The sequence below is a fragment of the Leptopilina heterotoma genome, unplaced genomic scaffold (assembly GCF_015476425.1).
Source record: "Leptopilina heterotoma isolate Lh14 unplaced genomic scaffold, ASM1547642v1 Lhet_1, whole genome shotgun sequence".
In the NCBI taxonomy this organism is placed as follows: domain Eukaryota; kingdom Metazoa; phylum Arthropoda; class Insecta; order Hymenoptera; family Figitidae; genus Leptopilina; species Leptopilina heterotoma.
In genome coordinates, this window is record NW_025110812.1 from 1,526,890 (window position 1) to 1,544,282 (window position 17,393).

At 30.0% G+C, this 17,393-nt stretch overlaps 2 protein-coding genes across 4 annotated transcripts in view; one reads left to right on the plus strand and one right to left on the minus strand.

Annotated features, from left to right (window-relative positions):
- LOC122512820 overlaps window positions 1-17,393 on the minus strand; it is a 415,571-nt gene that overhangs the window by 387,018 nt on the left and 11,160 nt on the right. The window lies entirely within an intron of this gene.
- On the plus strand, window positions 12,003-16,907 carry LOC122512852 (putative serine protease K12H4.7). Its single transcript, XM_043628953.1, has 10 exons — window positions 12,003-12,322; window positions 13,585-13,766; window positions 13,926-14,109; window positions 14,318-14,366; window positions 14,513-14,648; window positions 14,741-14,807; window positions 14,888-15,092; window positions 15,205-15,337; window positions 16,440-16,609; window positions 16,693-16,907. Exons 1-10 carry the CDS (start codon window positions 12,125-12,127, stop codon window positions 16,836-16,838), a joined length of 1,470 nt encoding a protein of 489 aa, XP_043484888.1. The 5' UTR covers window positions 12,003-12,124; the 3' UTR covers window positions 16,839-16,907.

Sequence of the window (17,393 nt, forward strand, 5' to 3'; positions counted from 1 at the left end):
TTTCGTGGTGTTCGTCGATTAAAATCATCTCTTCCATTTAATGAAGACAAATCAATTGATAGGCATATTTATATGCGAAGTAGCAGCATTCGATGGCAGATGGAGGAATATCGATGGAGGCAATTCAAAAGGGACAGAGGAATTGATTTAAAAATATATAAAAATTATGTGACTGAACATGTGGAAGTGGAAAATTATTCAAAAACAAATCCCAAACATTATCCACTAAACATTAACTACTCACTAGATGTATTTAGAAGATATCAACATTTACCTGAAAGCAAATCAATAATTAGATTTGGAACCATGTTTTATTAGTTTTGGTGATGCCACTATGACAAATGTTTGCAATGGGTATGTTGCAAAACCCATCATAAGGTATTAAAAAACGTTTTCAAGATTGTGCCACAATTTTGGATAAAAATCGATTAAAAATTGTGACAGTTATTGAATTTCACACAACTGCATGTTGCAGTAATTGTTTAAAATTCATTGAAAAATCAAAAACTCCACATAGATTTGTTTATTGTAAAAATTGTAAAACTTCATGGGAGAGATATATATTAATAGTGGAAGGAACATTCTAAATATCGGATTAATAAATGAAGAAATAATCTCTCGATAGGACCATTCTTAGGTATCGACTACAAGTAAGATGGGTCTGTGTAGGAGTCTCCAGAGCATATACGATTAATCGAGATTCTGGAACAATACCTACAAATTATCTACAATGGACCAATTTGAATTGACGACTTCGATTTCAAGTAACGTAACCTTTGATATATTGAGAACAACTCAGAACAATGAGAACTGTCAACTCACCAAAATCTGCATAATTGTTACTATTGTAAATTCATATTTTAAATTTTTACGATACTGTTTCACAAAATATATTTGTTGTTCTTCTATAATTTTGTTGAATTTTGTTGTCCCGAAATGTTCTCCACCCTAAATCCACTTTCCCTTGTTTAATCAACATCCGCGACTTTGTCAATTTGGGTACCGGAATATTGAATTCGAGATGATCAAACAGAATTTATAATTTTGTAATAATTTTGTGATATTGAAGATTTTGATGCGTTAGGTTAATTCTTTTTGTTAGTAAAGCCGACGTTGACTTTATCTATCTGACAATCAACCTTCATGATTTTACAACTAATATTTTTAACGTAAGAAAAGTTTGAAGGCAAAATTGTTATTTGTATATTATTCCTACATTCCCTTTTATATACTGGTTTATAAACTCACCCCACATAACCTTGGAATGCGGAATCCGGGGTATCTGAAAGATTTCCCAAAAGTCCCGAAGCACAAAAAGAAATTCTGTTTTGACAAAATTTCAATAGAGATTTTTATCTCAGATTTCTCCTTCATTCCATTTATACCACAACAATAGCAATCATTATAATTCATAACTTTCCATATTTAGCCCCTCAATTTCAATGACTTTAATTTCCAGTAAACTTTCCCTCAATCATTCTCTCAACTATAACTTCTGTCCTACTTAAATTGTTTGACTTTTCAACTTGAATAGACGCTACATTTCGAATCAATTTGAAAGTACAGAGTATTCATCTAATTAATGAATGGGCTTTTGAGAAACATTAAATCGATTTTGGAACAACAATGTAAAAGGAAGTAATTTGTTAAAAGTGACGATGTGACTTTTCAAGTTGAGAATTGAAAAGGGCTTTTGAGAAAGCTGGATAAATCTAGTAACGTATAAAATGAAAATACAAGGAGAATTGAACGAGAGCAAAAAAAAAGTTGCGAAGGGAAACGTGGCTGCTGCTGCTGTTACTGCTGCAACACATATTGGCACAATCGCTTAATAACACGTTGCCGTTTGGATTGATTTTCCTTGTCAGTTCATTTCTTCGTTTCAAAACTAAAATACTACTAAAAACCAACAAATCGGAGATATGAAAAATCAAATATATCAAAAGTACAAATAGGATGAAAAATTAATTTAGTTAAAAATGGAAGCTGATGGGGAAAAAAAAGTTTAAAATACTTTCAAGGATTATTACTGTCGAAGACTTATTTTCATTAAAGTAACATTCAATTTATTACACTACTGTTAATATTTTTATTTTTGAAAAAGCACACGTAGCGTACGTTTAGAGAAAATGAAAATTTACTGAAATCTGTATACTCCCATTCCCATTTGGTCATAGATCAATTAATAAAAGTGGCATTTAACCCGGATTCAACTTGCAGATTACAAGCGAGCCGCAGGTGCGCCCATTGCAAACATTGTCTATAGTCCGTTGTACTGTCACGGTTCACGCCCGATAACCACGCATTCATATGGAGAGCCACTGTCACGCTATTTACAATCTGAAGAGACGGTTTCAGGGCGGATAAAGGGAATGGAGGGAGGGAAGGGGTTTAACTAGAGGCACTACGTTTCGGCCAATGTTATGCATTTACCGGACGCGTAAACCAAACGCATTTAGCGTGTCTGCTAGAGGCAACGTTACTGGTCCATGGGAGCAATTGCATTCAGTTCTGCCAAATGCACCGATTACTATCGGCCCACTATTTTGTTAACTAAATCAACCATTTTTTTATCCTTGATATTTATGACTTTAAAAATAAATTATATTTCAGTTAAATTGTCCGCTATTGGAAAATACACTGATCAATAATATACTGTTTACCAAAAGTTTTATCCGTATATTTGGATCGAATGAAAGCAAAAAGAAAGGACCTACTGACAGTGCTTACGTCTTAAACGGTTTTTTCCAGTTGGAATAAAGATCCAGGGGCATTTGACATTCACGAAAAATCGGAATGCCATCAAATCAGCTTGAAATCTTACAACGCGTTTATGAATAATAACCCGGTTGACGCCTTTTGGGATGACACCAATGCAATCGATTGATAGGCATATTTATTTACAATGTCACATCATCGCAACGTATTTGCTTTGATATTTGTAAAGTTGGAATCTGAATCCTCCACTTTTTTTTGTAACCCAAACAAATCGATCCAAAATGTGTGTCGCCTGGACAGTCTTTACCATATATGGTCATCCACGATTGTCACCCTTCTATAAGAACCAAACACGCGCGCCTAAATTATTTAATAGAATAAAACTGACCCAAAGATAATAAAAGTCGGTGGCATTATCATTTATTTCCATTGGAAGCCACTGTATAAAAGGTGCCACCCACGCCAAATTAGCCAGTCCAGGAATCGCCACCAAGTTAAGTAGTCATGTACTACCCCCAAGTGTCTTCTTCGTATCAGTCCAGAAGTAGATCTACTTCTTCTCTCTGATTCTAATGGTAAAGGATTCAAATAAAACCTTTAACAATTTAACAGTTACTTTTTCTTAAAATCTGTCCCTTAGTATCAGAGCCTTCCGCTCTGTGAATAAATCAGGTTTGAATCACCGATACCGGACAATTTAAATATAAATTTTTGTTATGTTTAGTTCCACTATGAGACATAACAGCGAAGTAGCGGCATGGCATTAGATGGCAGATGGAAGATTATCGATAGAGGCAATTCAAAATGGACAGAGGAATTGATTTTGAAAAAAGATTATAAAAATTCTGTGACTGAACATGTGGAAAGGGAAAATTATTCAAAAACAAATCCCTAAACATTACCTACTCACTAAATTTATTTTGAAAATATCAACATTAGACGTTGCTCTACGATACATACCAAAAAATTGACCTGTACCTGTGGAAACAATCGTTTTCAAATGTCTAATATTGGAAATTTTATTAATTATTGTGCCTAATCACTGTATTGGATCTCTAAAAAAGAATTGAATTCACAGAACAAAAAAAAAATTATACGACATATCGATTGCTCACATTAGCAGTCCACTTCAAAGGTGTACATGCGTAGGTATTTGACTATGGGAGAATGTATGAAGGTGGTCATAGAAAGGGTGGTTTGAGGTGAGGGGCGAAAGCGTATGGACAATAGAAGGACTAACAATGGCCACCGTGAGGTGAGCGTCGAGACAATAGAGTGGCTTGCATCCCCACTGTGAACCCTAAATCAACGTTCAGCATAATAAAACGCCAACACCAACCAGCAGGTCTCTTTAACGATTAGCATTTTTTTTTCTCTCTCTCTCTCTGCCAACACTATTTTCCGAGGGCTGATTGTGACTTTATACAAACAATAGCGATGCTTGATTAATAAAATATTGATTTCTCGCCAGAGAATTTTGAAGAAATATGTTGCACTCCGTTACAAAGAAAATAAGGAGTATGCTGATTTGTGCCTTTTGACAATTTTAGACATAAATGGTGTTAAGTTGGAAAGCAGATGATGTGGAATTAAATAAATTTGGTAAGCTAAAGTAAAATACAACCTACTTCTATTTACCAATCTTGCAGAAGAAATTAGTAATTAAAATTCATCATTTAATGACCTCTCTCAAATATTATTTCACATTTTTAATTTTATTTACGGAGAAATATTTTCACTTCAAAAAAATCGTTTACTTTAGCGCAGAACGACGACTGAGAAAACATTCCATGAACTCAACTTGAAGCTCTACTTGCAAGTTCCGGCGAGCTCTCTCCAAGTTTCCTTTTCGAAAAGTCTTTACGAAGCACGTTCTTCGAAAACTTTTCATGGAATCTTTACGCAAAGTTACGTTAGTTCGTTCGTGAGCGAGGAAAATAAGACCACACAGAGATTGGTCTTTGTAAAAAAAAAAAAAATAAAGAAAGAAAATAGTGCTTACGCGAATTTCTCCTAACGGTAAAAAGCCTGCCAAGGGAAATGGTGGTGGATTGTAGGATTGGGAAAAAAAGGGGGATGTTTAACGAGTGAGACGCGAAATAGAGAAGGCCAAGGTAGACGCAGTAGATTTTCAAAAGACAACATCCGGCACATGAAAACTGTGAAAGTAAAAAAGTCCCGTTGTGTAAGAAAGTACTAAAAAAAAGTATAAAACGACTGATGTTCTTTCTCTTATTTTCTCTTCTCGTTGATTTTCTAGATTTTCCAATTCCTCCACCTTTCTCGTAGATTGCGTGCCATTTTAGTGTTTTTTTTTCCTAAGTACAACACGAGATTTTTTTTTAATGCACTGCTTTTGTACTTTTTACAGATCATCGCAATCAATCGAATGTAAGATGCAATTTTTCTATTACAAGTTATTGGGAAAATTAAATAATCACCAAGAGAGGAACCCATGTAAAATGGTTATTAAATAGCCAAAAACTAAAATATAAATTTAAGAAATTTTATCAATATTGTAATTAAACAAAAATATTTTAACATAATAAAATACAATTTGCAAATTTGGAATCTATCGAATCGATCGGAAATGCTTCGACAACTTCCAGACTAAAATTCAACCGCCATGCTGGCCTGTCAAAGTCAGGTGAACGCCTTAGACTTGTCATTCACGACACTTTTGCAATCCTTGAGGTCGACAAAATTTTGGAAAATTAACCGCTTTTGGTATAAATTGATATCACGGGTTTATTGTAGTCGCTGATTACGAATCTAAACTTTGTTTTTTAAATTTTAAAATGGCGGACAAAAATTTGAAAAATTCACGGATTACGGTATAAATTTGTATCAAAGGGTTTTTGGGGTCACTGATTACGAACCTGAGGTCAGTTTTTCAAAATACAAAATGGCGGATCCAATATGGCGGATGTTTTTTTCAAAATTGTTCAAATTTGCATAAAACTTGCATAACTATGACTCGATGTTCCATGTCATAAGAAAATGTAACTTATATCGAGTCGACAGACAGCTTGGAATTGCGTTGTCCTGAAAGGTGGGGCAAAAAAAATTAGAAGAAAAAAAAACCATCGTTGAGTTCGCGGCACGACATTTTTCTTATGTAGTCTTTCATACTTCTCCTTTCGCGCCTGCTTTTTTCTTTTTTTTTTGTTATTTTCCAGCGCTTCTTCTATTTTCACGTCAATCTAATCCCCATCCTTTCTCCTCGTAACCAAGAATTCACTCTCTTCAATCCTTTTGTCTCCTCGTCACTAGTAACATCTCATCTCAAACCAGGTTTGTAAACTCAAATGCATCTTTTTTTTCCTCATAAATCTTATTTGCAAAAAGAAAAAATTAATTCTCCTCCAAATCCCTTTCTCAAGATCTCCTACGGGAATTACCAGCATCTGATGCTTCTGGGATTCTAATGTCTTCGATTATTCCAGTCGCATCGTGTTACGGTGTTACTTTCTTAGCGCGGTGTCAATAAAGTCCTCCTTATTATCTCATTTTTACAGCGTAGCAGGAAGTGAATAAGGATTGGACCGTCACTACTTTTAATGTAAATGGATCTGATGTTATCTATTGATGAAAGTTTTATGAGATGAGAAAAAGTTGGGTTTTACAAGAAAAACAAATTTTAATAACGACTGTTTTTCAAAAAGCGAGAAATTCAACAAAGAACATTTTTTCCGAAACTTTTATTTTATTAAAAAAAAAACTTATAAAATGGAAATTGATTATACAAATTTAAAAACAAGATAAAGAAATTTGAAAAAAAGAAGAGAATTAAAGGGAAAATATTTTTTTTTCAAAAGAAGAAAATAATTGAGGGGAAAAAGAATGTTTAGTAAAAACAGAAGGAATGGGAAATGAGTTTCAAAGGAGACTGACAAAAGAAAAAAAAAATGAGTAATAGAAGAGATAGAATATCTGAAAGGAGAAGCGTGCATATAAGAAGTTTCAGATGATCAAGAAAGCAAAACAAGACTCACAGTATACGATGATACAACCTTCCAAGGGATCTTGAAGGAGTCAAAGGTTAATAAACTTACGGTTATATCAAAGGATAAACGGAAAGATGATACACAACAAAGCCAACACCTTGTGGAATTAAGGGAGCGGAAAAAAAATAGAAATACTGATTTTCATTAGGAATCGTTTTTAATTTTTTTGGTATTTCTGCATGATTTATTAATTATGCAGAAATACTAAAAAATTAAAAAGGTTTCCAATTAGTCATATTTTTCAAATCTTATCCAAGCGACAATTTTGTCTTTTGAAATTTTCCTTGTATTATTTTTATACCATAAAGATATTTATTATTTGCTTTCTATTTTCAAATTGGGACCGAAATGTCCCTAGTAACAAATTTCATTTGTACTTTAACCCTGTGCCTACTTAAGTGACCGTTATCGACAAAAAACGACAATTCGGTCGGCTGGTGGGGACTATGGACTGTGTATGTCAAAGTTCCTTGCTAACAACTTTTCTCGTGAACCTTTTTAACGGATTAATAAAAAATAGTTAAATTTGAAACATTGGGCACGCGAAATTATAGTTACGGCCCTGACGAAGAAGAGTACTGCGCACGCGTCCCCCCTCCAGTCAGCGACGCCTAGTCGGGCGGCTATATAAGCGGGAGCGCAACACGAATTCACGGAGATGAAGAGGTGATACCCCAGAGAGCGGTTCTACCGCAAAGGAATATATACCCTAAGTGGTAATACCACAGCTGATGAGGTTATACGTCGGATGTCTACTACCAAAAATTTTTAATATTCTGAGTAGACTTAAATTTTTTCTATTTCTGACAATAATTCATTTTTAAACAACTTAATTTTATTATACAACTGCCATAAAGTTGTTACTTTTAAATCATCTAATGAAGTATTTTTTTGAAAAACTTTAATTTCAATTCTGTTGAAATTAGTTTCAATTTTAAAAACTTTAACGCAATTAATTATTTGAAAGAATTAAACAATCTTTATAAATATTAAAATTGTTTATTTTTTTCCAGAAATTTAATTATTTTCAATAATTTTTTTAAATTCTTGTCAACATTTTAATTATCTTTATAAATATGTAGCAAATTTCTTCGCCGAAATTCAAGTTTATTTTTAGTAGGAATTTCTATAAAATTCATTGTAAAATTCAATTATTTTCATAAATAAGAATATTCATTACAAGAATGCAATTATTTTTAAAATTAATAAAATTCTTCACAGAAATTCAATTATTTTCAAAGAATCAAAAAAAAATTGTCGTCAACATTTTAATTATCTTTATAATTGAATAGCAAAGTTCTTCGACAAAATTCAATTATTTTCAAGAATTTTAATAAAATTCAATTGTATTTGTAAATATTTGTATTCGTCACAAGAATTCAATTATTTTTAAAAGTAATAAAATTCAATTATTTTCAAAAATTTTAATAAAATTCATGGTAAAATTTAAATTATTTTCAAAAATTTTTCTTTATTCAATGATTTTCAATATTCTACTATTTTAATAAAATTTTGACAATATTTTACGCGAACATTCAATTATTTTTCAAACAAATAAAAATTGCCTAGGAATTCAATTATTTATAATACAATTTGTATGAATTATTTTGAAAAAATCAAATGTTTAAAATTTTGGCATTAAATTTTTCGCAGTAATTCAATTATTTTCATAAATTTTAAAATTCTTTTCAGGGATTTAATTATTTTTATATAAATAAATAGAATCATTCGGAGGAAGTCAATTATTTTCATAAATAACAATATTAATCACACGAATTCAATTATTTTCAAAAATTTTTAACAAAATTCATTGCAAAATTTATATTATTTTCCAAAAATTGTTCTCAATTCCTGTAAAATTTCCATTATACATATATAATTTCATATACAAATTTTAATAATTTGTATATTAATTGAATATTAATTGTATATTAATTTTATAATTTGTATATGAAATTATATATAATGAAAATTTCACAGGAATCGAATTATCAAAAATAAAATTTGCATACATTTTTTCAAAAAAAAAACCAATTGTTTAAAACTTTTTTATAAAATTCTTCGCAATAATTTAATTATTTTCATAAATAATAAAGCTCATTGCAGAATTTTAATTATTTTTAGTGAAATTTATATCGAATTCCTTGAAAAATGTAATTATTCTTAAAAATGTTATTAAAATTCGTCAAAAGAAGTCAATTATTTAAAAATTCAATTTTAAAAAACATTTAATTATTTAATAAATTATCTATTTTTGTTTTTTTAAATAATTTGATTCCCTTAGAACTTTCAAATAAAAGTTGATTTATAAATGAATTTCAGTTAAAGTTTTAGATAATAATTGAATTTTGGAGAAATTATATATAATAATAATTGCAATTTTCAGAAATAATTGAATTTTGTAAAAGTTTCAAATTAATATTTTTGAAAATTACAATTTTTCATAATTTTCATTAAAAATTCTATGGAACTAATTTTTTTCAAAATGCTAAATCGCAATTTTTTAAAATTATTTCAAGTTTTTCTTTTCTAATGTATATATTTAATTGAAGAATTTCCAAATAATTCGAAATTTTTGGTAAAATTGAATTGTACAAATGGATTTGAAAATTCTCAAATAAGAACTTTTTCATAAATTATTAAAAATAATTAATTTGAAGAAGAATTTTATTCAAACATTTTAGAAAACAGTAATTGAATTCAAATGATAAAAATAATTTTTAAAAAGTTACAGTAACAATATATTCTTATATTATAATATAAAATAAGTTAATTTATTGATATTTTCGAATAATTTTAAACTTAAAGAAATTCGTAAATAAGTGCGATAGAACAATTTTTTTGAATTATCTTTTAACCCCTTCACAATCCAGTGAAAATAAAATTCTTGTGCCATAAATGTTCAAAAAAAAATTTTTTTTTTTAATATAACTTTGTTATATTGTATGTTTTTGGGGTCTCTGATTTAAAATCAGTGGTCGAAATTTCAAAATTCAAAATGGCAGCTTCAAAATGTCGACTAAAAAAATTTTAAAGTTAAAAAAAATCCTTAGGTATAAAATTTTTTTAGTTGCTTTTTTGAATTTTCGACCATGGATTTGTATTCAGCGACCCCGAAAAGCCACGAGTAGGCGTTTTCAGACAGATTCGTTAACTTTAAAATTTTCTTGGTCGCCATTTTGAAGCCGCCATTTTGAATTTGGAATTTTCGACAACGAATTTGAATTCTAGCCCGCTAAGATTCAAAATTAGATAATAATTAAATGACATGAAAGCAATGAAAAAAAAGTAAATAATGAACATGTCGTGACAAAATCACTTCATCACATCACAAAAAGTATAATAAATCTAAAAATTTATATATTTTAATAAAGAAACGGAACAATTGTATCATTATTCAGAGAAGGATAATATTTTTTCTCCACAGCTTAGAAGAATGTCTATTCAACATTTGTGGTGGTGTCAGGATATATGGATATATATTTTTTTTTAAAAAATCTTTCCTGCTCTTCCATTCAAGGAATACGAGGCGGAAAAGTCAGCACGCAGAGTGCCGTTGTGATGGAAGAGAGAGGATGGAATGGGATGTTCGAATAATGCGGATAAAGACGGATGTAGCTTGTTAGGGGATGAATGAAAAGTTGTCAAGACCGTCCAATTAATGTCAACTCTTCAACTAAAGCTTATCTTAGCTTACAAGAAAGCCTTCTTTTTCTTTCGCTTCCCTATTGCACTAACATTTTTTTTCTACTTTTCTATCTATTGACTTCCTTTTTTATTTATATCGCCAATCTATAGTGATTTTTTTCCTAATAAAAATGTTCATATCCTCTAGATCGAAAGCAAAGGAAATAAAATTTTGAAAAAAGTGGCCAAAATTTGAAAAATATCAAAAAAATCAAAATATTAAGAAATTAAAGTGAAAAGAACAAATTCTTATCTTAGTGGTAAGAGCTCGCAGCAGCTTGATGCACCTGGGAATTGATTGAACCAAGATTTAAGAAAAATAAATATTTAAAAAAAAGTTTATTCATGAATAGGAAAAAGTAACTTTTTTTCCTCACATGAAAACGAAAATTGTAAAAATTTCAATTTAACAGTAAATTTTTGTTCATCGGGCATATAGCTTTATACGAAATAGAAAAGAAGATAAGCTTGAACAAGATACGTATTACAGTGTCTCTTATATTCTGAGATAAATAGGAAAATGGGGACAGATTGTCAACTTTATTACGACGTCCCGTACTTTAGCTAAATCCTGTCTGTAAATCGTTTCAGCGTATTGAAAATATATATCTAGCTGCTTGGGAAAAACTAATTAAAAATATTTCAATTAGAAAAAAGAAAACAAAGATTCCTAACAATGACAATATAAAAGTTTTAATTTTGCACAACATGAAGAAGACAGGCAATAAAAATAATTTACGACAAACAAAAAAAGTTTGTTTTAAACAAAACAAATTTTTACTTTTTAAGGAAAATTTTATTTATTTAGGAAAATTAATGGAAAATTTATTTAAAAAAAGAAAATACCCTTTTACGCTCAACTTGATTTTGAATGCTCTTCAAATGCAGAAAGATAAGTTGCTGAGTACGAGAGAAAACGCAAAATATATGGAAGAACTTGTTGAAAATATATTGCACATTCAATATTTTAAATTCAACAACCCACTTCGAATTTTTCTTTTGTTATTTCTTTAAGTCATAAATTTAAAGAGTATTCTAAAGATTCTTTGGAATAATACTATTTATTCGAAAATGGCTGATTGTGAATTTGTATAACAAAAATAGCGCTGCTATATATTGCTAAAAGAATTTCTTACCTGAAAAATTTTCAGAAGAAATTTGTTGGCACTTACCTGAAACAAAAAAGAAAAAAAAACAATTTTACTGCTTCGCTTATTTTCAAACATTAACTTTCATAATATAAAAAAATCCGTCGGTAGTAGGGGTAAAATCGATGATTCTTAGCCCAATTTATAAAATTTAAAATGGCGGATTCAATATGTCGGATGACCGAACCGGAAGTCGAATATAAATAAATATTTTCATATTGTAAAATAAAAATATTTTTCTTTCTTTTATCTAATATATTTGTTTTTCCTTCTCTTATCTCTGTAACAAATTCAAAGTCTATCTTATTTTAAAGTGATCAATTTAAATGTATAATGATTTTATATTTATGAAATCAATAAATATTATCATTTTCTGATTCGTACGTAAAAGACAATTAAATCAATCTTATCTAATCTCAAATTTATATTATATCTATATAACGAGAGACATAATTGAAAATTTTTGTCAGCATAAATAACATAAATTTTCCAACTTCGCGCAGTTTTGGTTTTTATGAACAGAAAATTATATTACCAAAAGAAGAAAATAAAAATAATCGAAAAATGTTTTTACTGCATTTAATCTCAGCTCTTTGTATATTTATTAATAATGGAGAAAGTTTTGGATTTCGGGGTTTATTTTATGAAGGATTAAAAGAGCCTGATTCCTCATTTTGGAGAAATACCACTTTGACTAGTGAAAAATGGATAACACAAATGGTGGATCATTTTCATATTCAAGATACTCGTACATGGAAAATGGTATTTTCTATATTTAATTTTATTTTATATTTCATTTATGAATTTAAATAAAATAATTAGTATTATAAATAATAGAAAAATTAAAGTTAAAAAAAAATTGTCAGTACAAGAAACTCATAAAAGAAATTATTGTAATTTCTAAGTTAATTTTATAATAATTATAATAATGAATAACTTTATAGACATTTAATTATAGTTAATTAAAAGTATACAATTATGCTGTACATACATATGTACCATATATTATGTACACGTGTACTATGCACATTTAATTATAACTTTACATTTAAACATCAAATTTCAAATTGTAACCAACGAGTTTATAATAATTGAGGCATTCTATTTCAAACTCTCTCTCTCTGCAAGTCATTATATTATTTAAATAAACAAATTTTAAATCATCAATTATTTTTAAATATTTCATGTAAAAAAGTATCTATATTGCACTTGTGAATGAAAAATTTATTCAAAGAATTACAAAGAAAAGAAAATTTTTTAATTCTCTAATCGCAATTATTAATTTTTTCACATAATTAATTTTTTCAATATCTACTTTAATAAAAAATCTTCATCATCATAGATAAAATTTTTATCGCACTTAAATTGATGGATTATTGACATTAATTTGTCTATAAAAATACAAATGTATTCTATTATCATTCATCTTTTATCATTAAAAAAATTATCAGCGATGATTAAATGCACATTGTTAATTGACAAATAATAATTAAATTATTCTCAAAAAATTGTAGTCAGGATTATTCCGGACATAATAGTGAAATATTTTTATTTTAATTCCACGACGTTTCGACGCCAACGTTGGTGTCCTCTTCAGGTGTTACATTTAATAAATAATTTGTTAAAATTCATTTTTTTTTTGTTTTTTTTTAATTAATAGAAAAATCTTAAACTTTCCTCGACACTTGTCACATGTTTATTTGAAATTATGAAAAACAAAATTATAACGATGTGAATGTTAAAATAAAAACATGTTTTTCTATTTAAAAAAAATTTTATGATCGCCATATTGGATCCGCCATTTTGAATTTTTGAAAACTGACATCGGATTTGTAATCAACCCCAAAAACCCCCAAGTGACAAATTTCAAGCGATTTTAATTTCCAAATGATAGAAAATATACGAATAATGTATTAAAAAAATATAATATTCTTTTTCAATTTTTTGTTTTCACTAAAATCATTTTCACACTATAAATATAATTTTTATTTTATATTTCTCTATATACCTGTCTATGTGTATAGCGTTACCTCGAAAATGATGGATATTTTAACGGCACTGGTCCAATTTTAATAATGTTGGGTGGCGAATGGACTATTAATCCCGGATTTTTGAATGCGGGATTAATGCATGGAATAGGCGCTCAACATGGAGCGTTGATGTACTACACGGAACATCGATTTTATGGCAGAAGTAGACCCTTCGAGTACGTTTACCATGTATTGTTTTTATTTTTTCATTTTTATGAAAAAGTTTTTTGTTGCAGGAAAAATATTTAAAAAAAAAAAAATGTAATAATAAAAAAAAAACCGCACAAAATACAAAGTGAATAATGAAAAGCATTTTTTTTTTCCCCACATTGTAGAAACGTCAGTACAAAAAATTTAAAATATTTAAATGTAGACCAAGCATTAGCGGATGTGGCATATTTCATAGAAACCGTCAAGCGAGAAAGAAAGCTCAACAATACAATGGTCATTGTTTTTGGTGGATCATATGCTGGAAATATGGCAGTGTGGATGAGGCAAAAATATCCACATTTAGTTCAAGTATTCAAAATCCACATATATATATATATATATATATCAAAATATACATATTTATAAAATACATAAAGAAAAATTTTAAAAAATTAATAAATTAAAATTTTCAGTAAGAGAAGAAAAATAATTTTTTAAACACTATTACGTGTTTCGACATAAAATTATTTTAAGTTCATTTTTTAAATTCAGATTACGTTTTTTTAATATTTTACAGGGAGCTTTGGCCAGCAGTGCTCCAGTGCACGCAAAGGCAAACTTCTACGGTAAATTTACTGAAAATAGAACGAACATATTTTACGATATTTATATATTTCATAACAACAATATAAAAATTAATCCTAATGTGAAAATTTTTAAAAGTTCTTCATTATTTGCAAAAGTAACTGTAACAGTTTGATTTCAATTGCAGAATATTTGGATGTAGTTACAGCATCATTGAGAAAATACAGTAAACAATGTGTTATTGAAATTAGAAAAGCCATCGACTCGGTGGAAGCTCTTGTCCGCTCAAAGGTGGGAAAGGAAACAATTAAAGAAGAGTTCAAGTAAGTTGCATACTTTCATCACTTTAATTTATTTATTTAGACCCTGTTCTTTCGAGTAAATTTAGAATTTTATAGATGATCCTATTTTTCAGCTTATGCAACGTTCCTGATACTTCAACTCTCAGCGGTAAAGGAATATTTTTCGAGTTCCTCACAGAGGTAAACGATTTTTCTTATAGATTATTTGAACTGTTATTCAGTATTTACTATTTAATATTAATTGTATGAAAACTTTTCAGACATTTTCAAGTATCGTTCAGTATAATGCGATGATAAGTGGTAAATCTGCAATTGCAAATGCATGCGATAAAATGACCAATATAACATTAGGAACACCTTTTCAAAGATTGGCGAAAATTGTGAATAATAAAAAAGCATGTACAGACATTGATTACAGTTCCCTGCTTAAATTACTTCAAAACGAATCTTGGAATTCTAACATCAGTAAGTAACTTTTTTCTAGTCTTTTTCTTTTTTATTAAATATTCAAATTGTCCTGTCTTATAATTTTTTTGTAGTAATTAACTTGTTACCTTTGTAATCACCTTGTTTATAGTGAGGCAATGGATATTCCAAACTTGCACCGAATATGGTTTCTTTCAAACAACAGAGTCAAAAAATTGTATATTTGGTCCTCATTTAACTTACGAATACTTTACAAAACTCTGCAAAGATGTTTATGGCGATGAGTAAGTAAATTTTATTATTTAGAAATTTGAATGCGTCATACAGCATAGCTACCGTGTTTTTTTTTTTTTTTTTTTTTTTCTTAAATGACTTGAGGCTTGGCCAACTGTCAGAACACACACTCTTATATACCAACTTGATTTTGCGTTTCTACAGAACGACTTTGAGGTTAGGAGTACTCGCATTTGCCTGGACCACCCGTCTAAATGGGTTTTCTCGCCAGTGGAGAGGGAAACTGTAGAAAACCTCTCCGAGTACAACCGGTTTATCGACAGTCGAATTCTAATGGTGTGTACCGGACAATAATCGACGGTGCACATCATTATACTTCGACGTCAAACCTCCCGCTCAGATTATCTCACGTGCCGGAAAAATCCCAGGCTAATGGGCGCGAACCAAGTACCCTTGATCCGCCCACCGAGCCAGGCACCTATCCGACCGAGCTAATCTGTTAGCTACCGTGTTCGCGAACAGCTCAAAGGCAGAGAGGAAGAGACTTACGACAGCGCACGAAGTTCGCGCCGCTTGCCTTTTCCCCCACCACTCGCTCTCTTCGCGCTGGTATAAATACCCGCACGCTCTGTCTTTTCGATCAGTGCAGAGATGCCATTGGGCGGAGGAATTTCATCCCCACTCTTGCACCATTTTACATTTAAGTCAATGTAAAATGGCGCAAGAGTGGGGATGAAATTCCTCCGCCTAATGGCATCTCTGGATCAGTGCGCCTGACGACTTTCCTCGAGGTGCACCTCGGAACTCAACCCTGAATACTTTCTATTCAGGGGCTTGATTTTTAAAACTATGACTCTAGGTATCGCATGGTATATCAAATGCGACATGATGAATGGTATTCTTGAATCACTTGTGACGTCTTAGTCGCGTTCGTTACGATAGATCATGGGATGAATTCTAGACTAGTTCCGTAACTTTAAATAAATAAATTTTGTTCAATACAATTTTTGAATGTTTACATTATTATTTGCAATTAAAGAAAAAGTTTGCAAACAATTTGAATACACATCGAAATTTGATGATGCACTTCAGGGAGTCTGAGTAGAATCAAGGGTAATTAAAAATTAAATAAGATAATAATATTCATTTTAGGTACACGCAAATATTACTAAATGAAGGAATAAAGCGAACGAATGTCATGTACGGTGGTAGAATACCAGATGTTCAAAATGTTCTTTTTGTCAATGGGAATCTAGATCCCTGGCATGCTCTTTCAATTTTAGATAATCTTAATGAAGCGTCGCCGTCAATTTTCATAAAAGGTAATCAAAATTCAGAAAGCTTGTTAATAATTAAGTTAATAATTAATTAATTACTGACTTCTTTTGTATCTCTTAATTTTTAGGATCATCTCATTGTATGGATCTTCAAGTTGATCGTCCAACGGACACTGAAGATTTAAAGAATGCAAGAATTCGTGAAAGGGAAATAATTGTAAAATGGATCAAGGCATGGAAGAAAAAAGTACCACCAGCGATTATTGATCATTAAGAAATTTTTTTTTAATTTGTGATAACTTTTTAATAAATATAATTTTCATGTTACGTTTATTTGAATTTACATATTCTTCAATTTCTTTCTAGTTACATAATGGACCTTAACATTTTTTTTTATTCTCTCTACAAAGTAGAATAGGAAATTGTTGAAAATATCTTTTTTCTCAATTCAACACGAGACTCAAGTTTCCTAAATAAATTGCAGGGAACGAAAACGTTTTAAAATCGTTACTCGCGCGTGATAAGAGTAAAGTGAGAGACGGTAGTCGTTAAGCAAATTAAATGCACACGCCCCTGTTTTGTCCTCTCTCGTTTATGTGTCACGCTTTATAGAGGCATTCAACTTTAATCACGAACGCCTACAATATCTTTTAGGTATTTTCTTTTGGATTCGCGAGAAGAGAGAAAAAAATTGTGTCAAAATTTTCATTCTCATTTGTGTAATTTGTATATTTTTCTTCTCTCTCTCTCTCTCTCTCTCTCTCTCTCTCTCTCTCTCTCTCTACCACTGAATATTTATATTTTCTACTTGAAGAGGATTACAATTGTT

Excerpts from the sequence above, each read along its gene's own strand:
- LOC122512852 (XM_043628953.1), top strand. The coding sequence starts at position 12,125 with ATGTTTTTACTGCATTTAATCTCAGCTCTTTGTATATTTATTAATAAT. Across the intron at positions 15,093-15,204 it reads ATCTTGGAATTCTAACATCA|TGAGGCAATGGATATTCCAA; the intron begins GTAAGTAACTTT and ends CCTTGTTTATAG. Across the intron at positions 15,338-16,439 it reads AAAGATGTTTATGGCGATGA|GTACACGCAAATATTACTAA; the intron begins GTAAGTAAATTT and ends TATTCATTTTAG.